The sequence below is a fragment of the Balaenoptera musculus genome, chromosome 2, assembly GCF_009873245.2.
Source record: "Balaenoptera musculus isolate JJ_BM4_2016_0621 chromosome 2, mBalMus1.pri.v3, whole genome shotgun sequence".
Classification (NCBI taxonomy): domain Eukaryota; kingdom Metazoa; phylum Chordata; class Mammalia; order Artiodactyla; family Balaenopteridae; genus Balaenoptera; species Balaenoptera musculus.
In genome coordinates, this window is record NC_045786.1 from 101,444,141 (window position 1) to 101,467,519 (window position 23,379).

Consider the following 23,379-nt stretch of genomic DNA (forward strand, 5'->3'; position numbering starts at 1 on the left):
GTGCCCCTCCCCTTCTCATTAATCAGGGAAGGAGGATTAAACCCAGATAGGGAGGGCATAACAGGGGGGGAGCCCCACTCTTCTTGTGTCTCCTTCTCCCATCACCTCTGCCCTTCTCTCTCTCCTCTTTTCCTTCCATGGTTCTGCCCTTCTTCACTCCCTTTGACAGATTCTGTCTTTCCAATGGTGAGGTATTTAAGACCAGAGATAAGCCCGAGGGTCTAGCTGAAAAGCCAGTTTCCCTACATTGTTGTTTTCCTTGAAGCTTAATGAGCTGGGGAGGACCTCAGGAGGGTGTTAAGGAGGGCTGGGAGAGCAGGCAAAGGCCTGCATCCCACTTCAATGCACCCCTCACTACCCAGGGGCGGCCCACGAGTCAATCCCTCCTTTTCTCCACTTACTCCTGAAGGCCTGATGCAGACATCAGGGGAGACCAAGGGGTGGATCTAGCCCTGAACAGGAAGACTTGTTCTTCTGGCGCCCTGCTTGGAGTGCTGCCTCCTAATCGTCTCCTTCAGGGGCAGACAGTCTGCTCTCACTCAGGCCTTCAGGCAGGCAGGGGCCCGGTTCCAGCCTTCAGCAGAGTCAATGACAATGCCAGCCTTCAGCAGAGTCAGTGACAATGCCAGCATCGGAGCAGGGTCCTTGTCCTCCCACCGCCTGGTTGCCCTAACCAAACGGCATGGAAGGTACAAGAAGGCATCTTCCCATGAAAGCAGCCGTCCCTGATTATCAGCACTCCGCACTTGGAGGGGAAGGTCACAAGGACCTATCCTGACCCATCTACTTGAGTCCCCAGGAGCCCTGCCTGGAGTTATGAGGCGTGGGTGCTAATTCTGGTTGCCGGGTGGACCCCTTCTCTGCTTAGGGAGTGCATGGTGAGAGATGCTGGCCACCCGCTGGGCTCCTACCCCAGCTGACTTTGATTCAGCCCTTCGAACAGCCCGCCTCCCTGGTCCCTCTCCCTCCTCTTTGTGCCCACAAAGAGTAAGACCAGAGACTGGGAAGAATTAAAGGTGGGGCAGCAGGCCCTAGATCCACTGTGACTGTGCCACCTCGCCCTGGGCCACCCTTTCTCCAACTGGGACCACAGGCCCCAGGAGGCACTGACTTGCCCCCCTCTGCTGTTCCCCACCCATACTTATTCCTAGTCTAGAACTCCTCTTCCTCTCAGTCTTTTATAGCTCCCCCTTTTCTCCACTTTCTCCTTCTCACTTTCCCCTCTGGCCAATCTCCACATCTTAATTTCCTTGGACAGTTTGAGACCAACAGAGAACCCAGAGGTCGTGGGGGTAGAGGTACATGTCATTATCTCCTTCGTCCCTGAATGGTATCAACCCAAAGCCTCCTCTATTAAAGGGACTTGAAGCGACTGTCCCCCAAAGGAGAAAGGAGAAGGAGCCGAGGGGGGGGCTTAGGCCTCTCCTCCAGCCCTTTTGGCACAGTGAAGCTCTTACAGACACCTGAGTGCAGAAAGGAAAGCAGGACTCCAGCTTTACAAAATAAAGTGTTTGTTTATTATGAAATTAGAGATGGAGGCCCCTCCCCTTCCTCCCTCTTCCCCTTCCCCAGCTGCCTCCCTCTTTCCTGCCCATCCCTCCCCCTGGGGCCTGGGAAGCACACAAGACAATGCCCAGGGCTAGGATGCCCAGGGCCGGCTGACAGCTGGGCAGAGCTCCAGGGAGGCGGCCACGTTGGGGGCTGGAGCTCTTGCCCTGGGAGGTGGGTTGGCTCCCTCTCTCTGCTGGAGGCCAGTGGAGCCAGGATGAGGCCATGAGTGATGGATGGAACCATGCGGGCAGGTCTGCAACGACAGGAGAGCCCGAGTGAGAGGTGGGGCGTGGGGGAGGGCTTTGGGCCACCCCCGTGCTCCACATAGTCTAGGGACACTGACCTGGGGCAGAACATCCCCTGCAGGAGGGTGGGCAGCAGTGGTTGGAAGTTTCTCTTTGTTTCTGGGATGGACAACGGAAGAAACCAAAAAGCCAGTCACAGGGACCCACAGAGAATGCGGGCAGATGTGGGCAGGAGACAGACAGAGAGCATGTGTGCGGGCACGGGAGACAGAGAGAGCCGTGAGTGACAGATTTAGAATGGGGGAGACCAAAACAGAGCCACAAGAAAGTGGAATCACAGTGAGAGAACGGAGAGATTCAGAGTCTGAGCCGCACAAGGCAGACCCAGACAGGTGGAGTGTCAGAGACAGAGACAGAGATCCCTGGAGAGAGACGAACAGACGACTCAGGACGAGGGAGGTAGGGAGGAGGTTGCCCTGGGGAAGTGGGGAGGAGGGACACGGGGATCGGGGAGGCCTGGGGACCCCTGGGCTGCTGCCGCCTGCCTGGACCCCGGGGGCTCACTCAGAGGGCCTGTGCGCCGCCCCGCCGCGGCGGGCAGGGCCAGGCCGGCTCTCAGGGGGCCGGGGGCTCCTTGGCCCCGTAGAGCTCGGCCAGGGTGCGGAAGAGCGGCCCCCAGTCGTCCAGTGGCTCAGCGGGGCCCGGGGCGCCGCCGATCTCGCTGCCGGAGCCCAGGGAGCTGAGGGAGCCGCAGGAGGAGCCCCGGCCCTCGTAGCCGTACACCTGCACCGAGTCGTAGGGTGGGACGCTGGGGTCGTCATCCGCCCCGCGCAGCCGCAGCGCCAGCAGCTGCGCCACGTCGGCGGGGCCGGGGGGCCGGGGCTGGCGCGGCGCCCTGGCCCAGGGCAGCACATCTCGGCGCGCGGGCTGGCCGGGAGCCGGCGGGGCGGCCCCGTCGGGGTTTTGCAGGGCGCTGATGTCGAAGGCCTCCGTGTCCTCCTCGCCGCCGCCCTCGTCGTCGTAGGTGATGATGTTCTCACGCACGTCCTCCTCCTCCAGCACCATCAGGGCTTCCTGCTTCTGGCGTCGCAGGGCCACGAAGAGCACCACCAGGGCTGGGGGAGAGGCGCACACGGGCCGCTGAGCCGGCAGGGCCAGGCACGGGGCAGCCTGGTTCCAATCAGAACGGCCTAGGGGTGGCAAGCCCTGGGTTTGACATCTGGCAAAGCTCGTTTGAATCCTGACTTCAACCCTTTACTCGCTGTGTGACCATGGAAAGTTGCTTAACTTCTCTGAACCTCTTTCGCCCTTAGATTGCTTGTGTGGAAAAGAGGGAAAACATTTACCCCTTAGCGTTGTTGAAAGGATGAAATACCAAGTGCTGTGCCCAACGCCACACGGGGCCCAGAGTCAGGGCTCAATAAACAGTTTTTATGGCTCATGACTGTCATTAGATTGACAGGCCAGGGATATGAGGCCAGAGCTTTTCTCTCGGATGCATGAGGCAGTGGGAAAATCCAGGCATGAGGGTTCCTTCAAGACCCAGGATGGATTTCCCTATGTCCAGTGTCCTCGTTCCTCTCCACACACCCTGCAGGCCTGGACCCCACATTTACGTCCCACTGTGGCCTGACTCACCAAGCAGGGTGCCCACACAGGTGATGATGGCGAGCAGGGCCCCGGTGCTGAGCCCAGCAGGTGAGAGCTGAGCCTCGGGCCGGCAGGATGCCACGGAGCCATCAGGCCGGCAGCGGCACACGCTGACAGTCACTGTGGCAGTACTGCTCAGTGCCGGCTGCCCCCAGTCCCACAGTTCGATGGGGACCAGGTAGGGGGCCTGGCGGGGCGGAGCCGGGCGAGAGGGCAGCAGCAGGCTGGCAGAGCCATCTGTGGGAGAGGAAGGTGTTGGGTCACCTCCTGGGACACCTTCCCAGTAAGGTCGGTGCAGCCCATGGAGACAGCTTTCTGTGGGGAAGGTTTGCAAAGAGCAAAACCACATCCACCCTGTGTTTTTTTTTTGTTTAGCCCCACTGTGCATGTGGCTTGCAGGATCTCAGTTCCCCAAGCAGGGATTGAACCCAGGCCACGGCAGTGAAAGCCCAGAATCCTAACCACTAGGCCACCAGGGAACTCCCCAAACCACATCCACCTTCTGTTGGGTGGAGGGCCCAGGTAGGCGGGCAGGGCTGGGGGTGGTAGAGGAGAGGAGGGAAGCAGGCATGGGCACGGTTGTAGGAGGCTACCCACCTCGGTTGTCTCGTACAGTGAAGTTGGCATCGGGGTCCAGAGGACCTTGAAGGGAGATACGGCTATTGTTGCCAACTTCATCTCTGTCCAGGGCCCTGATGACCTGAATCAGCTGGGAGGAAGAAAAGAAGCCGTGCATGGAGTGGGCAGCTGGAGAGGTCTTGAGGTCCCAACCCCTCTGCCCCAGCGGCTCACCTGGCCGGGGGCTGCAGATTCACACACAAAGGTGTCGTAGGGCTCAGCCAGCTGGGGAGCATTGTCATTCTCATCCAGGGTCTGGACGGCCACTTGCACCCGGGAGGCCTGTGCGGAGCTGTCTGAAGCCAGAACACAAACACATACATCCCATGCAAGCACACACATCACAGTTACACACAACACACGGGGTGTGTGGGCATGGATGCCACACATAGCACATAGCATGCATGTGGGACACATGAGATCATGCATGCAATATGCAAGTAGCAAGCAATGTTGTGAAATGAATGGAACAAGTGCATACAACAGCCATGTGGTACCTAAGATATGTGCAATATATATACCATATACACTCAACAGGAGTGTAGCACCCGTAACATACATATACAATAACCCACATGCAGGGTACATGTGCCATAAAGAAAAGGTAGACAGAGGATGCATACCAGATGCACACAGACAGTAGCCATGAAAGATACAAACACACTCATACCATCCATTTGATACACACTCAGTGTTTTAAAACAAATGCAACGTACATGAAGTGAATGTTCGATATATACAGTGAATGTAGTATCACGACCCCCAGGACGCAGAGAATGCGTTTTCATGCACAAAACCGGTGGACGGACACACAAACACACACACACACACACACACACACACACACCATCAGAGGTCTGGGAGGCTGTGGTGTAGCAACGAGTATCACTTAGAGTTGACCTTGGGGAGGGAGGAGCTACGTGATACTCAGGGGCAGAGCCAGGCCAGCCTGGGTACCATAGCCAGACACAGGCCCCCTCGTCATTGGGTGGCTCCCACCATTACCCTGCCTTGCTCCTCACTGCCAATGGCGTCCAAGAGAAAATGGAAATTGTGCCTCCCTGCCTGCCCCAGTGTTCACCTAGGCTAAACGTCTTGGTTTCTTTAGTCTTTTCCCCAAGTTGAGGGAGAGCTGGCTGGCTCTTGGGAAGGTGCTGAGCTGACAGCCTGGGCTGTCAGAGGAGCGGACTGCCTGGCTAAAGGGCCTGGGATACCCTGAGATGGGATGGGGCTGGGGTCCATTCCTTCGCTGCAGTTAAGGCCCAGGGCCTGCTAGTCAGTATTGGGATTTCTAGGGGTGGGGAGCAGGATTTGGCAGGAGATGAGAAGACACTGAGGGGAATACACACACACACACACACACACACACACACACACACACGCAGGGCTACGTATACAAGGGCAGCCACAAACACACTACATATACCACAAATACACACAGGGATGTTTGCACGGACAGACACGCATGCACCACCACACAGCTGCATGGTCATAAACATAAACCTATCTACATACAATTCGACACATATGAGAGGCAGTATGGCAGAGGAGATAACAGCTGAGATTCTGCAGCCTGACTGGGACTGAGGCCCCACCACTTAATGTCTGTGTGACCTTGGGAAGTTACTTAACTTCTCTTTGCCCGAGTTTCCTCCCTTTAAAATGGGGGAAAAAAATCGTACCTTCTTCATAAAGTTGTGGTGATGATTAAATGAATTAATCCATATTTGGTACTTAGAACAGTGTCCGATACACAATAAATAGTAAATTATCACTATCTGTCCACAAACACACACATGCACAAAACAATATATACAAACAGCTATTTGTATCTATCACTATACACATCCAATTACACATATGCACAAATAATATAAATACAATTCTATACACCCAACTACATACACATACATGCAGCTATAGATGTATACTCACAAACATATGTGTATGTATGTATATGTATTTTCCACACGTATGGAATCATACACATGTAAGTACACACCCACGCGTACACACACATACAGCTCTTCACTGACATGTACAAGTATGTACGCACACAGTGACAACTCCCCTAAACAGGGCACAGACAGCAAACGTAGGAGACCCTGAGGCATGAGCAGGCGTGGTGAGGAGAGCTTCATAGAAGGGAGGGAGGTCTAAGGCTGAACCACACTGCTGGTGACCGGTGACTGACATGGGCAGTGCATGGAGCTGGTCCCTCTCCCCACCCTTGAGAGCTCCCGGCAGGGCTTCCCAGAGAGGGGCTCCTGGCCCCCCCCCCCCCCCCACCCCGGCCCCGGTCAGCTCCCAGAGGAGGGGCCCAGCCCCTCCCTGACGCCCCTTCAGCCTGAAGCAGAGAGTGGGCCAGGCAGGGTCTCCCAGGGTGCAGGAAGCTATTCAAGGTTAGGTTTATTTCCGGGTTGGGGAAAGTCAGGTATGGGAGCCAACTGAAGGTGAGGGGAAATGCTCAGGCAGACCCACTGTGCCAGCCCAGCCAGGAGACCAGAGGGCCTGCCTGGTGGTGATGATGCAGGCTGGGGACCCAATGGCTGTACGCTGGGTGAGGGTGTGATGGCACTAGCCGCCCTCCCCCACCCCCATACGTCCCCAGGGACGGCCCCTCTGCTGGGAGGCTGCTGCCTCCTCCCGGGTCTCCCGGGGGCCCAGGACTCCTCACCGGCTTCTGTGGCCAGCACCGTGAGGTTGTGCCAGACACGAGCCTCGCGGTCCAGAGGCACTGCCGTGCGGATGGTACCGTCTTCAGGCTCGATGGAGAAGCAGTGCTCCGGGTCCGAGTGGGGGAGGATGGAGTATCTGGGGAGATGGAGCGGGGCTGGGGGCTGATCTGGGGCAGGGCCAGAGCTTGCAGCTACCCCCTCCCTCCCTCTGTTCACTTTGCTGGGCCTCATGGCTCAGCTGGGCAGAGGGCCTGAGCTGGCAGAGACGCACACCCAGCGCCATAGTGCACGTTAGGGTCCCCTCAAAAGACAAATATCCCCGGGGAGTCATCAGCATTAAACACCTGTCCTAACATGCCGGGGACTGGGTTTCATGGGCATGCAGGGAGAGAGACAGAGGTGACGTCGGGTAAACACTGCTCTGTCTTTCCGACTTCTGCGGCTCTGTTCTGGGGACCAGGGACCCAAGTTCCAGCCCTGCTCTGCCTCAGGCCAGCTGTGTGACCTTGGGCAAATCTTTTAACCTGTTTCCTCAACTACAAAATGGGAATGACTCCCTCAGTGCTATGACAGGCATGCTGGCTGGGGCGGTGGAAAGAGTGGGTCTTCTTGGGGCCGACAAGTCCGGATCTGAATCCCAGCACTGCTACTTACTGACTGTGCGACCTTGGGCAAATTACTCAACCTCTCGGGACGAAGCCTCTAAAGCAGGGGTCCCCAAACCCCGGGCTGTGGACCAGTACTGGTCCATGGCCTGTTAGGAACTGAGCCGCACAGCAGGAGGTGAGCAGCGGGCAAGCGAGCGAAGCTTCATCTGCCGCTCCCCATCATCGCTCGCGTTACCGCCTGAACCATTCCCAACGCCCCCCACTCCCCTCCATCCGTGGAAAAATTATCTTGCACAAAAAACCGGTTCCCTGCTGCCAAGGAGGTCGGGGACCGCAGCTCTAAAGCAACCGGAGCTGATACGGTACTCCCCTTATCTACTATCCGACTCTCATAGGTTGTTGGGAGAAGGAAATGTTATCAAGCGGTTGGTAAAATGTGAAGCGCTGAGCCAGTGATCAATAGCCATGGCCATCAATGATCCATCGCACTCATCAGATGGAGATTCCATCTGCTCGCACTGCCACTGGGAGAGCGCTACTATCATCCACCCAGAGGGATGGGTGGAGAGTGTGGGAGGGGTTAGCAAGGTCCTCCAGCCCTCCCCTGGCCCCAGGCCTGCAGCGAGGGAGACTTCTGCCAGGAGGGTGAGCGTGATTTGCAGTAAAGGGGGGCACATCCTCGGCGGGAACAGCCTGCTGCTGAGTCCTGGCCCTGAGCCCGCCTGCCACCCCCAGCTCACCTGATTGGCTGGCCCGGGAGTCCAGGTCAGCGGCTGACACCTGGCCCACCAGGGTCCCGGGAGAGACTGTTCTTTTCGGGGACTGCCAGGCGGTAGGCAGCCTGGGTGAAAGCGGGGGTGGTGTTCTGGGGCTCCCTGCACAGCCACGCGCACTGAGGCCACGTCCTTGAAGGGCCTCGCCGCAGGTAGGCTGGGTCGTATGAGCGTGTTGGTCGCATCCACACGGAAGGAGAGTAGGAGCGACGGGTCTCGAAGTCTAGGGCTGTGGTGAGGGAGACGGAGTGACTGAGGCAAGGTTGCGAAACCCAGGAGGGTGGGCACCAGAGGGGCAGTGGCCCTCGGTGGTCGGGGTGGGGTGGGGCGCAGGTTACTCGGTCAGAACTCTAGGTCTGCCCCAGTTGCCATCACAGGACTTGCTCTGTGCAAAGCCCTGAGCCAGTTACTCCCCTGTTCTGGGCCTTAGGCTCTCATCTGAAAAATGAGGAGATGACCATAATCTCTAAGCTCCAACACAGGGATCCCGAGCGAGGCCTGTCCTAGCCCAGTTAGAAGCGTGTCCAGTGGGGCAGGAGAGGCAGGTGTGAGCGGGGTCCGCAGCGCTGGCAGACGGGAGGCTAACCTTGCGGACAGTGAGGAGCCCATCTCGACCCCGGGTGGTCTGTGCTGATGCTGAAGGCCTCGGACCCCTCCCCATCCAGATGCTGTATTGCCATGAGGGGCGTTGTCCCCCAGGTCTGGGTCCTGGGCCGCAGCCGGCCCACCAGTGGTGCCCGGGCCCCAGCGTCTCCATCAAGGAGAAACTTGTACAGGGCCTTGGGGTGGATGAGGAGACGTTATGAGAGAGGGTCCCCGGCGCCTCTCTCCCTCCCCCAGCACGTCCTTCTCCCAGGCCTGGCTGGGGAGGGGTGGGGGAGGCTTCTCCAAGGCTGTAGGGCTGGGGGTGGTCAAAGGGGCGGCTCAGGCGGGGCACTTGTCCCTTACTCTGAGGGAACTTGGGGGGGTTGTCGTTGGACATCGCTGAGGGTGACCGTCACCGTAGTGTGCCCGACAGCCCCCCCATGTGGCCCCGCCCATGTCCTTGGCCTGAATCACCACCAAGAAACTCCTCCTGTGTCTCGCGGTCCATGTTGGGGATGGCGGTCCGCACCACTCCTAGGGGGAGAAGAGACGATAAGTCAGGGGTGTGCCTGTCCCCACGGCCGCCCTACTCGCCTCCCAAGCTCTATCCTCACCAGTCTGGGGGTCCACAGAGAAGAAAGGCAGTCCATCCAGCACAGTGTACACCAGCTTGGCGCTGTTCCCGTAGCTGGGGTCATCGGCATCGTGAGCAGTCACCTGGATCACTGATGTCCCTGTGGGGGACCCCGGCACACCTCTCAGCCGGGGCAGAGCCAAGTGGGGAAGAAGGGTAGATGGGCGGGACCCAGACATGAGCGGGGCTGAATTGCAGGAGGTGGGTTCTGGGGCAGAAAGCAGTGGGGGAAGGAGAGGTGAGGGCACTCTAGGAGATGGGATCCGGGATGTCCAGACCTGGGGTACTCACCGACATTGGACATCTCGGGCACTGTGGCGTGGTAGGGCCCAAGGGGAAAGATGGGTGGATTGTCATTGATGTCTTGCACCTTGATAATGAACTCCGATGGGGGCTCCAGGGGTCGGTTGGAGGCTCGGTCCACAGCTTGGGCCAGTAGAACGTACTGTGCCTTCTCCTCCCGGTCCAGGCTTTTGGTGACATGGATATTGCCTGTGGCCTCGTCAATCACAAATACAGTGCCTGCCCCCTCTCCGGTCAGCAGGTACTTGGTGCGGCCCTCACCCCTGTCCACATCTGAGTGCAGCTGTAGGGATCGGGGAAACATGGCAGCGGGTTCCAAGCATAGGGACAGAAAGTTAGAGTCTAAATCTAGGATTGGGTGGAGTGTTGGGTGTCCTGAGGGACCAAGGTCATTGCAGAAGTGATGAAGTTGCAGGGCAGGGCCTTGAGGGTCAGGGTAGACATGGGAGGGGTTGATCCTTACCTTGCCAATAAGGACAGGCTCTGGTCCAGCATATTCCTCAATGACAAAGAACTGGTTCCACACCCAGCTCCGTCGGGTCCGAAGCTAGTGCTGGTCCTGGGCCCCCCCCAGGACCCTGCCCAAGCACGGGCTGGGGCTGCCAGGCGCCCCCATGCAGGCTCCAGCCACCCAGCCAGGCCAGCAGGAGCCTCACCAGGCCCCACATATTTGGCTCAGCCAGGGCTCTGTTCACTGCTCCCGGGTGTGCTGAGGCAGAGCTGGCTGGGGAAGAGGGGCAGAGCTTTGGGGCTGCCCCATGGATCCACACCTGCAGGATGGGCAGCTGTTACGGTTAAGAAAACCCTTAAACCTCCCCTCCCAAAGTAGATGCGGAAGATCACACCTCCAAGGAACCAGACGCCCCACTGCCCAGAAACCAGGCTAAGACAGAGAGCAGGACAGTCTGATCTTCCTCCACCCAGGCTCTGCCCGTATTCACCTCCAGCCCTCCAAGCTGATACATCTCCTGCCACTCAACTCTGAGTAGAGAGCTTGGAAGAATAATAGGAGAGGGGATGCTGGGAGGGCTTGGAACCCCAAACTGGCCCCTGTGCTCCCAGGGTGGGCATGCAGCTTGGGGCTGGATGAGATGGGGGCTACCAGGGAAAGGGCTTAAAATCCAGGGATTGGGATTCATGGAAGTGTGGTCTCAGGGTGCCTAGGTCAGGCTGAGATGACAAGGAGGGCAGCCTCAGACAGGGTTGAGAGCCTGTGAAAGTCCGTCCTCCACAGGAACCCCGCCTCTCCAGAACCTGCCCCCGGCACACAGCTAGCTGAAGTCCTTGAAGGGGGACTGGGCTCCTGAGGCAGAGTGGGGGACCAGAGCTGAAAGAAGAGGGGTGGTAGAGGCTGAAGACTGGGGAGGGGGAGCAGAGGCAGACCCAGAGGCTAGAGACACAGCGTGATTAAGGGTGAGACCAAGATTCAGGGACTGTCAAGAGACAGAGACAGAATGGCAGCAAGAGACAGGAGGAACGAGATCAAAGGAGGTAGCCTGGGTGCCTGAAAGGCAGATTGGAGTCACGGGTACCAGGCTTGAGAATGGGTGGAAGAGGGGGCAGACGGGCTTTCAGTACGTGTGATGAGCAGGAAGGGGCAGCTTTAGCTGCCGGGGTCAGACCAGGCCACCCCGGTGCGGAACTTCATTCTGGGAGAAGGGGCAGCCAGGAGGGGCTGTGGGAAGGAAGCTAGAGGACCCTTCCCACCACTGTCTCCTCCCTCTCCTCCAAGGGGGACCCCTCAGGTGGCTGTGGCTGCGCCCCTCCTCCCCTAGAGCAGACATACACCTGACAGTCCTTTCCTTCCCGAGGGAAGAGGGAAGCCGGGGGCCAGAGAGGGAGGCGGGACGAAGAGAAGGAAGGCGATAGAGGACTGGGAAACAGGATAGCGGGAAGGGAAGGGAAGAGGAGAGCAGAGGGAAGGAACGGGGAAGGAAAGGAAAGAGGGAAAAAGAAAAGACAGGAGAGGAGAGAAAGGTGGAGGAAGAAAAAGGCAAAGAGGAAGAGGAGATGGAGCAAGACAGGGCAAGAGGGAGACAGAAGGGGTGGGGAGCCAGGCAAGGGGCAGAAAAGGCAAACAGGCAGAGAGAAGGCAGGATGAAGAGAAATCGAGGGAGAGGAAGATGGGAAAAAGAGGGAGAGAGGTGCGAGGGAAGAAGGGAAAGCGGTAGAGCGCGGGAGAAGGGAGCCGGCAGTGGGCTCCCAGCCCGCGGAGCCGCACCGCTCACCGCTCTGAAGACACCCGCAGGCTGCGGGCCCCCTGCTGCCCCTCCGAGGATTCCCAACCGCGGGCTCCAGTGCATGCGCCCTTACCTGGCAAGTCCAAGGGGCCCAGCCCGGTGGGGAGCGCCCCCCCCGCCCCCGTCGCCGGGTCCCGGGGGCGCAGCCCCGAGCCGATCGGAGCGGGCGCCGCGGCTCCGCTGCAGGTCTGAGCGGCCCCGGCTGGAACAAGGGAGCGAGACGGAGGGGGCGGGGGCAGGAGGCTCCGCCTGCGGAGGAGCTAGGCGCCTCCGCGCCGCGCGGGAGAGCCCAGCCTCCGACCCTCCCCGGCCAGCCCGGGCCGCGCAGCGGGGGGCGGGGGCGGTGCCTGCTGCCCGCCCCCTCGGCGCTGCCGGGCGCATACAGATGCGGTGCCCCTCCCGGGCCGGGCCCGCAGCGCCTGGAGGGGCACTCGGGCGGGAGGGCTTCTAGGCCACGGCGCCAGGCCGTTTCCGAAGAGCTAGAGGAGAAGGCGCACCCGGGAGCGCGAAGCGGCCCGCACGCCCCCCGCAGCCGGGCGAAGGGCGAGCGCACGGTGAGCAGGGGAATCTGGAGCCCACTGCGGAGGCCCGGCTCGCCGTCCCAGGCCCGGCCTTGGAGGCTGCTGTGGACCCCGGCCGTGAGGCGGCGGCATTTTGGGAACCTGTGCAGGGAAGGGTAGCGGGCCGGCTGGGGGTCTTAAGCACAGCAGAAGGGTCCAGGGAGTCCGCGGGCTGGGCCCAGGGAACAAACAGGTCAGGGACCGAGGCGACATCGGCGGGAGGGCACGGAGCCTTTTTGGGAAGCTCGTTTACAGGAGCCTACTGAGCGAGCGGCTGCCGCCCTCTGGTGGCAGTTATGGGAGGCACCTTGAAGGTGGTGAGCAGGTGACCAAATGCCTCTAGCACAGCACCGGGACACCCCTTTTCCCAGGGCGTCTTTCCCTCGGCCCTCCAGTGAGGAAGATCCACAGCTGTGTGTGGCCAGAGCCGAGGCAGGGATGGAGGGAGGGTGGGAAGTCCCTGCTCCGGGTAGCAGCAGCCTAAGTTAAGTGTATGGAATGCAAGCAATGCTGGTTGCACTGCATGCTGCAGCCTCCTCTTCAGCATGGCTCTCACCCAGGCCCTGCCCAAGGAAAGCCACTCAATCACACTAGTTAAAACTAAGTCAGATTTTTATTATTTTCCATAGACCACATCATTTAATAATAAAAAAAATAAAAATAAAAATTGAACAAAAGGAAAAGGTGGATATAAAGTGGAACCGGTGGGCAGGAGGCATGGGCTGCAGGACCAAAGAGACTGGGAACTGCAGGGGCCCTGGGACTCAGGAGGAGATGCTGATTCAGCTCATAGGTGACCCAGTCCTGGCCCCGGCTGTTCCCAAAAGGGGGGTGCAAGTACCAAAGGAGGTGGTGAGCAGGATGGAGGAAAAACAAGAGAGAGGTTTGGGGCTCCTGGCTGTTCCCCACCTCTGGGCCAACCACCTCCCTCCCTAACATAGCTCTTCCCTCTCACAGACTTAATGGGAAATGAGAGGGAGGAGAGGGCTAAGTCCCAAGAAACAGATTACGGGTTAGGGTGGGAAGATGCCCACTGCTCCATTTGGTATGTGGGGACAGGTGGCAGCCAGACTTCAGCACTGGGCAAAAGGTGTGAAAGACCCCTGGTTCCAGGGTGGTGGAGATTGTACCTATCCCTCTGTGGCCTTGAACCCCCCTGGGGCAGGGTGGCCGATGCCTGCAGCTCTCCCTAGTGTTCTCCTGGCTAGCGGCGCCCACCCCGGTCCCGCACAGGCGTGCTCCGACTCCGGCTCCTGCTGTGGCGCTTGGTGTCCCTGCGGTCCCTCTCCCTGCCTCGTTCCCGGTCCCTGTCCCTCTCCCGATCTCGATCTCCCCTGTCCCGCTCCCTGTCCCTCTCCCTCTCCCTGTCCCTCTCCCGGCTGTGCTCTCGCCGCTTCTCTCGCTCCAGCTGTCGGGTCCGTTCCCGCTCCGCCTCCTTCTCCCGCTCCTTCTGCTCTTCTTCTTCTTGCTCCTTTCGCCGCTTCTCCCGCTCCTTGGCCCGTTCAGCCCGCTCTGCCTCCTTCTGAACAATCTGTAGCAGGCAGGGAAGGCAGAGAACAGGAATCTCAGCCCTGCTCACGTGAGTCTCACCTGGTCTCCCTGCACCTGGACCCTGCACTCTTAGCTCGGGACCACTGTCAGCCTTGCTGTTATGCAGGAAGGGGGAGGGCCTCAGCAGTCACATCTGTCCTTGTCTCAGAGCCCCAAGCCCTCCTCCCAGTCTTCATCTTTTATGCCCACGACAGGTAGTGGCACCATCCATGCCTGGCCTCTGGTATTTCCTAAGCCAACTAGATGTGAACAAATCTCTATTCTCTCTAGTGGAGTAGCATAAGCCTACAATTCCCAAAAGGCCCACCACAAAGAAACGTAGATTTAAAAAGCTAAAACCCCTAGAAATTAGAAAGAGAAACGGCTGAGTTTATTAAACACAGATTTCTCAGCTAACTAAAGTCAACTTCCAAGAAGCACGGTTGGCACCGCCAGCTTCCTGGGACACACACAGAGTTCCCATCTCGTGTCTACCTCTATCCTTTTGGGTCTGGCTTCTCTATGGCCCACTCAATCAACTGGGTCTTAAAACTGCCTCTTTCTGTGATGCTTAGCTTCTGCCTTATTATTCTAAGCCAATACCTGGGCCTATTCACTCTCGTAGTCACACGACTCTCCCCTTGCTCACTCCCAAGCCTTGATGCAGCTTGGCAGGTGGTTCCTCCTGAGCTTGAGAGTGCCTCTCAAGGCAGGAAGGTGGGCGCTCACCTGGCTGTCAGTCAGTGGGAGCCAATAGATGCAGGGAGCTGCCTTGGTCTTACGGAAAAGGTCGTCCAGCAGCTTGGCAGGTGGTTCCTCCTGAGCTTTCTCTGAGGTGGAAGAAAGTGAGTCAGACTTGATACATATAACTGTGCCCCATCCCATCTGGGTCCCTTTCCCACCTACTATTGAGTATGTGTGCCCCCCCATAGCTAAGTACCTTTCTTCTCACTCTTCTTTTCTTTAGACTTTGCGCGTTCCTTGCGGCGGCGGTCACGGGACCGTGATCGGGAACGGGGCCCTTCTCGAACTTTGTCCCGATCCCATTCACGCTCTGATCGAGTTCGCTCCCGCCGCTCCATCTCCCGTTCCCGCTCTGCCCACTGTTCCCGCACCGCCCGCTCCTGCTCCCGCTGCTCTGCCCTGGGGTGCTGTGGCGGCTGGGCTGGGGGCGGGGGCGGGGGGTGCAGCGGCCGTGGTACCCCCTGCTCCTCTGTCTTAGCTTCAGAGGGACGGTCCACCAAGAGGCCTCGGTGATAATCCAGCTGCGGGTAGAGGAGGGACAAGGACAGTCAGGATGAAGATGACATCACTCCCACCAAAGGAGCCCAGGTACCAGTGAACAGACTTTGGAGCCCCATGGTTCAACTGAAGGAACCAAAGAGGAGGGAAAAGGAATCTCAGTGACCGCAGGTTTGGCCGGGATCTCAGCTGGAATCTAGCAGATAGCAGCCTCCCCTGCCCCTACCCCCCTCCTTCCTTTCCCTTGGTTTCTTACCTCATCTTGCTCAGCATAGTCAGCACAGAGGAATTTGGGGTTGGACTGGGGCCATTTGACCCCATGTAGAGCTGTGCGGGTGGCAACTGCTTCCTCTACTGTCGAGTACTGACAGAGGGAGGGAGAAGGCAGAGGGTCATAACAGGCCTTGAACCCCTCCCACTTGCCACAGTGCCCTCAAATCTGCCCATGATGGTCACAAAAGGAAATACAGGCCACAACCTAGAGAATCAGCTTCTTCCCCTCACCGTTACAAAGCAGTGAGATTTGATCTTGTCAATCCAGAAAGCCTCTTCTACCAGAGTTCCCGTACGTCCCAACAATTCCTTCAGTTGGCCTAAAGTGAAGGGACGAACCTGCCAATGAAAACGAAATTTCAGGGTCTTAAAGAAGGCAAGAACTATACTCATGTAACTAGTCTGAAGATTTCCCACACCACTGTCACAGGAGTATAGCGTCCAAGTCTGGGTGAGGCCAGAGAGGTTAGGAACCCTCCATCAGGAATGTGAGAAGAGTGGTAACACTGACTGAGACATCATGGGCCAGGCTCTCTACAAATTCTCAAGACAACCCTGCAGGGTGATACTTTTTTCTCCCCATTTTTCAGATGAGACAGGCTGTGAGGTTAAATAACTCACTCAATGAGTGAGTAACCAGCAGATCCCGGAGTTGAACCTAAGAAACACGAGTCCAAAGCTCAGACTCTAAACCAAGCTGCACTGTGGGAAAAAAATGACTTACCAAATTGGAGATGTGGACGATGTTACTGATCTTGCCCCGGGGTGGGGAGGGCACTTGAGCAGTCCGGACTGGGTCATCAATTGTAATGGAAACTCCCGACTTCTGCTGGCTAATGGAACGTCGAGTTAAGGTATCTCCTAAAGTCACTATCAAATAGAGCACAAGAATGACTTTGAGCAGGGAGCAATGCTGGCTCTTTCACCTCCAGCAGGACTTTAGAATTCCCTACCGGCAGTCACTGTCCCATCTAAATGTGCTGAGCACCTGCACTGTGCCAGGTACGGTCCAGGCGGATCTCCTCATTATGGAGATGCAAAAATTAAACAGATTCAAACCTAGCCCTCAAGCAGCTTGATAACTAGAAGACATGTGTAAAATACTAGAACACAAGGCAGAAAACATTAAACGCTTTAAATAAAAGAGGTCCAAATAAAGTGCTCTGGGAATTCAGGGGGCCGCATGTTTCACTCGTAATGCTGCACCTACCTTTCTTTACTTCATGCTCCACAGGTGGGGGCAAGGCCACCTCTACTGAGACCTGGGGAGGTACAGGCGCTTCTGCTTCAGGCTCCTTCTCTTCTTCCTCCTCTTCCCTCTGCCCATTCTCCTGGCCCTCGGAAGGCACCACCTGTAAGGTATCAGATAACAGATGGATTCTTTTTTTTAAAAAAAAAATTTATTTATTTATTATTTATTTATTTGGCTGTCCCGGGTCTTAGTTGCGGCATGTGGGATCTAGTTCCCTGACCAGGGATCAAACCCAGGCCCCCTGCACTGGGAGCGTGGAGTCCTAGCCACTGGACCACCAGGGAAGTCCCTACAGAGGGATTCTTGAACACCAAACAGGTACATTCTTTTCAGTTTCTGGTTTCTCGGGGAGAGATGGTGGGAAGTCAACCTAACATGCTTCTTCCACTAGGGAGGAGATTTCATTATTAGGTTCACCTCCACCAGATCCTGGGATTTGTAGTGCCTCAACTCTGCCATGAGGAAAACTAAGGCAGGAATTGGCAAATTTTTTCTGTAGAGGGCAAGATATTAAACATTTTAGACTCTGTGAGCCATACGGTTGCAATTACTTAACTCTGATATAGCACTTGAGCAGCCGGAGACAAGAGTAAATGAACTGGGCTTCCCTGGTGGCGCAGTGGTTAAGAATCCGCCTGCCAATGCCGGGGACATGGGTTCGAGCCCTGGTCTGGGGGATCCCACACGCCGCGGAGTAACTAAGCCCGTGCGCCACAACTACTGAGCCTGCGCTCTAGAGCCCATGAGACGCGACTACTGAGCCCACGTGCCACAACTACTGAAGCCCGTGCGCCTAGAGCCCGTGCTCTGCAGCAAGAGAAGCCGCCGCAATGAGAAGCCCGCGTACCGCAACGAAGACCCAACGCAGCCAAAAATAAACAAAACAAAAAAAAAGAGTAAGTGAACTGGTGTGGCTGTGTTCTTACAGAACTTTATTACAGGCTACAGGTTAGATCTGGTACCCTGCTGACCCCTACCCTACAAGGGCCAACTAACCCAACCCTCTGCACAGATGGCAGACTTCCCTTCTAGGACTCCGCCTTAGCTCCTCACTCAGTTGCCCACTCTGCATCCATGGCCCCCTCCCCCAAAGTGGGTGCAGGAGCCTTACCTGAGTGACGGTCCGGCATATTTTCAGCCCCTTGTCATGGGTCCCATCGTCACCATTACGCTCTGTCTCATCCTCAGAGATTCGGGAGTCGTCAGCATGAAGATCCACAACAGCCTCCTGCCCCGCCAGGGGTTTGATGTCGGGGATGAGGCTCTGGGACACAGATACCCCCCACCCCGTTATACTGGGCCCATGTCTACTCCCACGTCATGTCTCATCCTCCCTTCCCCGGCCCCTCCCACCTCACCTTGAGTGAGTCGGTGGTGATACTGATGGAGGGTTTCTTCTGTGTGGTGGCCGTGCTGGCTCCCCAACGCCGCTTCCGACTAGGCTGGCCCCCCTCTGTGTCACTGTTTCCAGCTGGCACCCCCTTGGTAGCTGCTGTCCCCAAGAAATAGGACCCCACAGTTAGATGCTCTCAGGCCCTCTGCTGGTTCACACCACAACACCCACAGAGAGCCTTCGACTGGAATTTTAGTAAAAGGTTAACTTAAGGAAACCACATTTGGGGACTGGGGAAACCATGCTTCAGAGTAAACAATAATAAGGCCTGGAGCCACTTCCTGAAAGATGAAAACTACTGATCTCTGAAGGCAACAAGGGAGAGCTAACTAGGCTGGTAAGCGATTTAAACTTTTAGTGGTAGAAAAATCTCAAGTACTGGGGAAGACAGATTGAGGACGACATGGGAATGAGAAAAACAAGACTATGTGATACTAAAATCCAAATTAATTTAATTTTAGATCATGATGTGACCTGGTCATGCTTTAGGTTATTTTCACACTCACTACAGATTGATATATTTAAGTCATAAAGACCTATTACACTTTTGTCAACTTGGAGTTCCTCATTGGGAAAATGTTAAAGATGTTACTGTTTGAGGTGTGGGCACTCTCATTTTCTCAGATGCTCTCTTAGAATAAAGCATAAACTGGTAAGCATTTTATAGGAATCCCTCAAACCCACTCCTGGTTCTGAGGGTTCAGACATCTGAAATAATAAAAGCAGGAGGACTAGATAAGAAACGGTAAGACATCTCACGGTGTATCTCATTAGGGTTAAGAAAGAAGTGTGACTGGGGAAAAATAACAAGGATTGTTTGTGAAGTTATGAATTTTAAAATGGAACACTACCTATGCCAAAAAGATGTAGATTTGCTGGGTGGAGGTGGTGGGATGGCAGGGGGTGACACACGAATGCCACTGACAGAGAATGGGAATCTACTTCTTTATCAACTCTGATTTTTATGGTATTCCGGACCTGTATCAGGGATTTGGGGCTAGACTTACAGACAACGGAGATCTTCCTCTTGAATGATTTGGGCAGCGAGCTCTGTATAGAGAAGAAAAGGGGAAAAAAGAGAAAGAGACACACCCCACAGAGAGGGGGGAAAGAGGTTAGATGGGGCAGTCTTAGCATAGGCTCCAAAGACACAGAGAGAGAGAGACACAGAGACAGACAGAGACCAAAACAGAAGCGGCAAACGGCAAAAACGAAGCAGAATCAATGCAAGTTAGAGAAAAAAATAAAACCAAACATCACAGCAGGGAAAAGTCATCTAGTCCATACCACACCTATGTATTAGCTTAACCAGAAATAAGCTGGAAGAAGAATTTCAGTAGCCTCCCAGCCCTTTAAAAGCATTGGTCATGCCCTCTTCCACTGTCTCTACTGGTCGAGAGGATGCAAAGCCCAACAAGCTATGTCCAGAGCTGGGGTCACCTAGTCCTTCTAAGGTCTTCCTTGCTAACTCGAGGAAAACACGAGGAAACAAGGAAAACCAACTTTGGGATGGCACTTTGACAACATAACCCTCCTCCTCTTCTCAATGCCCAGCCTGACATCCACTGACATTGGCTCTGAGTGGCTTGGACAGCAGACCGTTAAGACTGCCCGGATGCCCACCACACTGTGGAAAACGGCAGCACCACACTCACTGGAGGTGAGCCTCCTGGGCCAAGTGCCAGCAGAAAGAATTTAAAGGTGTCTTTGGTAAAGACAAGTTTTTATGCAGGGCAGACTGTCCCTAGGGAGTTTCAGACTTTCTGACCACTGCACGGAGCTCTAGCAGAGCCTTACTGTTTCTTCTCCAAACAGGGCTTATGCCTTAGGGGCTCTGCCAAGGACCAGAAACTTCCAAACTTGCTTTTGAGCAAGTTTCTGCCCCAAACACTCAGTGGGAGAAAGACTGTGGACAGAGCAAAAAGAGGAAGAGAGAGAGCAAAAAAGGGAATAGAGCATTTTTAGATTTAAGTGCTTATTTCTGGAAAAACTAAGACCTACCACCCTTCTAAAGGGTAGGGCAGGAACCCTCTTGATGAAATCCCTTTTCCCCATCCACCCCCCAGCCCCGTTTGTGTCGTCTAACCAAGTCTCCTTGGTCTCCGTTAAGGGCCAGCCTGACCCCTAGCCAGGCCGCTCTCGATGGGTAAGTTAGTGAGAAAAAAAAAGTCTTAATTAAAACAGGAAAAACATGAACCAAATAAATAAACAAATCCAATAAAGAAATCAGAAAAAAAGATAAAGAAAAAAATTAAAATAAAAGATTAAAAAAAGAGGAGGAAGAAGAAAATAAAGAGGAAAATAAACTAGGAATATGACAAATGTTCCAGGTACCATCTCACACCTGGGATCTTCAGTTCAGCCAATCGCACCTCACTGTGTACTGTATCTAGTCAACCGCCGGTCCAATCAGAATGAGCCCTCCCTGCTAGGCGCTGTGCAATTGGTGGGGGGTTGGGTTGGCAAAAAAGGTGGGCGCACGGCGTGGTGGTCAGCACGGCACTGCCAGAGTCCTCCCAGGGGCGCAGGGGGGGCGGGAGGGAAACGTGTGGGGGGACGCTGCCCAGTTTCCATGATGTCAAGACAGTTCACTGGTGGTGGCCAGGCTCAGCGAGGGGTACAGGGGGAAAGGGGGCAGAGACATCAGTCCCGGCCCTGTAGGGGCATCATCTTGCAGTCCCTGATGAGATGGCCTGTAAGTAGCAGAAATGGTCCTGGCCTTTTATCGTGAGAGGCAGGACCCTATGTCCATCAGTGGCAAGCTGCAGCAACACCACCACCCAATGCTTGGAATCCAGGTGATGACTCCAGAGTCCCTTTCTCCTCTGCCTGTAACTGGGGAGGGGGTCCTCTCACCGAGTGGGATCATGGAGCCTCTGTTGAAGGCAGCCTGGGGGTAGTAGGTGGGTAGCCCCAGGACCTGGCACACATTCAGCAGCAAGGTCAGAATACTTTTCTTCTGAGAGTGGTGTGTGGCATCTCCTCAGGGACTCCAGCTGAGACAGCGGTTCCAGTCAGGTGGGTGGATGAGCCCCTGCCTCCAGGGATGGAGGAGAAGTTGGAGCAACCAACATATGCTGCCCTTCACCATGGACAACAGGGACCAAAGGAAAGTCCATCTGATGAGCAAGTGGTGATACACGGCTGGGCTGTCATCAGCCTTAAATCTCTGGGCTCAGACCCTAGACTTCTCTGCAGGGTTCCTAGTCGTCACAGCTTAAGCCGAGAGCCCCACTCAGTATTTTACAGCATGGCACTGTGATCACAAACATTGACTTTTTAGGAGGTCTTGGCGCCCTAGATAGGGATCCCAACAGTCTGTAGCAAATAAGGCAACCCACAGTCCTCAAAAGGGCAAGGGCGTGTGGGCAGGCGCCCCAGCACTGACACAAGCTCTTCTTGGGGTGTCCCAAAGAGGGAGATGATGCAAGTCCACCCCTTTCCAAATGCTTTTTGCTTTCTCAATACAAGTCTCTCCAGAACAGTGCTCTTCTTGGCCCCCTGATGTAAGCAAGGCAGGGAGGCAAAAGGGGGCCCATCACAGGATCCCATACACATGCCCCCCTCTGGCCAAGACACCTGGATAGCAGACTCGGCTGACTGGGCAGCTCAGTAGCAGCGGGTGGGTCCAGAGGAAGAGGCGGCATCAGCGATTGGCCAGTTGGGCAGGGTTATATTTTACGGGCGGATTACCGTACATGAGGTACTTGGACAAAGTTTTACGGGGAAGAAGGACCTTGTAATAAATAATATTCTGCACATCAAATCACGTTCACCGGCCCCCACCCCCGCAACACACACCGAAGAAAGGCTACACACACAACAGTCCCTCCCACCCTATTACCCTACTCCCAAACCCAGCTAATTCTTGCTCTAATTACTTTAAGAGCCAAGAAGACTTCGCTGGCTCTGATGGGGGGAGCCCCCTGAATTGGGCTCAGGACACAAGATAAGATATATGACAAAAAAGTAAGTAGAGGGGTCACAAAAATGGGGAAGGGGCCTTTGGGATAACCCCAGGGGCTGGCTTCTAAGTAGCTACATCTCTGCAATGAGACCACTAGGGGGCAGATGAGGAACAAAAATTCCTCAGCATGGTGGTCAGCTGAGAACCACCATGGCCCACTAGATGGCGCTGATCTCCAACACACTTTTAAAAAGGAGGGAAAGCTAGAGGGGTTACCACAGGGAGAAGCTAGAGAAGGGAGCCGGGAAAGCTGAGCCTGGGTCTTAAAGGGCCATTAACTGACTTTCCCGCTGGTTACAAACTTCCCCACCTGCACTACTTCCTCAACAAGAAAAGGGGAATAAAGGAGCCCTGTTCCCATCACAAGGGGTCTCCCTTGCTAAACCAGCGAATTCTCCCTTGGCCCTATCCTGATCCAAGTCTTTGCCTAGTCCCTTCTTTAAGCTATCTCACTGTGTACGAGGGATCACCAGAGTGCTCTATTCTTTCCCCCAGGTCCACTCCTGCCCACCCACCCCAGCAGGCGGCTTGGATATTTACCTCTTTCTTCTCCTCATCCTCGGCACTGCCCTCTGGGCGGTCATCATTGCTGACTTGGTCTGCAATAGGCATGGGGGGCTCTGGAACCTCATTTTCAGGTCTGTTTTCACTTGCGTCCATGGTCACTTCCTTCTCCTCCTCACTGTCAGTATGGGGAGAGGTTGGGAAGGAAGGGCAGGAAAGAACCAAGGGGAAGAGAGAGCAAGACGTTAGGTTTTGGGTCAAGGAAACCCCCATGCCTCATCACTTGGGTGGGATTGGGAGGGCTGCTTTTTGGATCAGACTAGAGACCTTGTCCCCCCAGGAAAACCAGGAAGCGGTTTCCCTAGGGGGAAGAGCACAGATCACAGCAACCACATTCACCCACTGCCCAGATGGGATAAAGCTGTGATGTGTGGGGTCAGGGCTCCAATGTTCTTAGATAATTCACCAGAGTACCCCTATATGAAGAGGAGAAATATCCCTCTCTGCAAAGTCCCTCAAAAGTAACTGTGATTTGCCCACAACCCCGTGGCCTCCCTAGACCTGGGCGCAGACACCTTTACTTAACCAAACTGCATGAGAAACTAAGGGAAGCCTGATTCCTTAAAAAGAGGAGAAAGAACAGCCAGGGCTGTGGCAGATGATCCCAACCTTGGTTTTAATCAACTGCTTAGTAAGTAAAAGCCTACTGACCCTCAGGGTCTGCAGACACCAGGAATGGAGAAATGGTGGGGGTGAGGGCTGCAGGGAGAGGA

The 23,379-nt window shown here is 55.8% G+C and overlaps 2 protein-coding genes and 1 long non-coding RNA gene across 5 annotated transcripts in view; 1 reads left to right on the plus strand and 2 right to left on the minus strand.

The window, feature by feature from the left end:
* Positions 1–1,716: 1,716 nt before the first annotated feature.
* Positions 1,717–12,072, minus strand: CDH24 (cadherin 24). Its single transcript, XM_036842028.1, is given in 23 exon segments — positions 1,717–1,804; positions 1,895–2,911; positions 3,435–3,683; positions 4,044–4,155; positions 4,239–4,360; positions 6,742–6,897; positions 8,100–8,154; positions 8,156–8,209; positions 8,211–8,321; positions 8,324–8,352; positions 8,715–8,745; positions 8,747–8,806; positions 8,808–8,902; positions 9,072–9,099; positions 9,101–9,148; positions 9,150–9,191; positions 9,193–9,242; positions 9,323–9,442; positions 9,634–9,928; positions 10,109–10,192; positions 10,195–10,263; positions 10,266–10,415; positions 11,874–12,072. Coding segments are annotated over 22 exon segments (2,535 nt in total). The 5' UTR covers positions 11,949–12,072; the 3' UTR covers positions 1,717–1,804; positions 1,895–2,411.
* A 94-nt stretch (positions 12,073–12,166) lies between these two features.
* LOC118889591 lies at positions 12,167–17,518 on the plus strand. The gene is made up of 4 exons (XR_005018579.1): positions 12,167–12,439; positions 15,198–15,307; positions 16,725–16,849; positions 17,480–17,518. It is a non-coding gene; the product is annotated as an uncharacterized LOC118889591 (long non-coding RNA).
* ACIN1 (apoptotic chromatin condensation inducer 1) overlaps positions 13,484–23,379 on the minus strand; it is a 32,327-nt gene continuing 22,431 nt past the window's right edge. For 2 of the 3 annotated variants that reach the window (XM_036841426.1, XM_036841428.1), the window contains 11 exons: positions 22,643–22,784; positions 19,143–19,185; positions 18,101–18,234; positions 17,854–18,006; positions 16,701–16,842; positions 16,215–16,360; positions 15,722–15,829; positions 15,474–15,581; positions 14,916–15,240; positions 14,705–14,805; positions 13,484–13,976 (listed from right to left, as the gene is read on the minus strand). In XM_036841426.1, coding sequence (XP_036697321.1) covers positions 13,650–13,976; positions 14,705–14,805; positions 14,916–15,240; positions 15,474–15,581; positions 15,722–15,829; positions 16,215–16,360; positions 16,701–16,842; positions 17,854–18,006; positions 18,101–18,234; positions 19,143–19,185; positions 22,643–22,784 — 1,729 coding nt within the window. In that variant the 3' untranslated portion in view covers positions 13,484–13,649. The remainder of the gene's footprint in view (positions 13,977–14,704; positions 14,806–14,915; positions 15,241–15,473; positions 15,582–15,721; positions 15,830–16,214; positions 16,361–16,700; positions 16,843–17,853; positions 18,007–18,100; positions 18,235–19,142; positions 19,186–22,642; positions 22,785–23,379) is intronic. The other variant, XM_036841427.1, reaches the window with a different exon arrangement.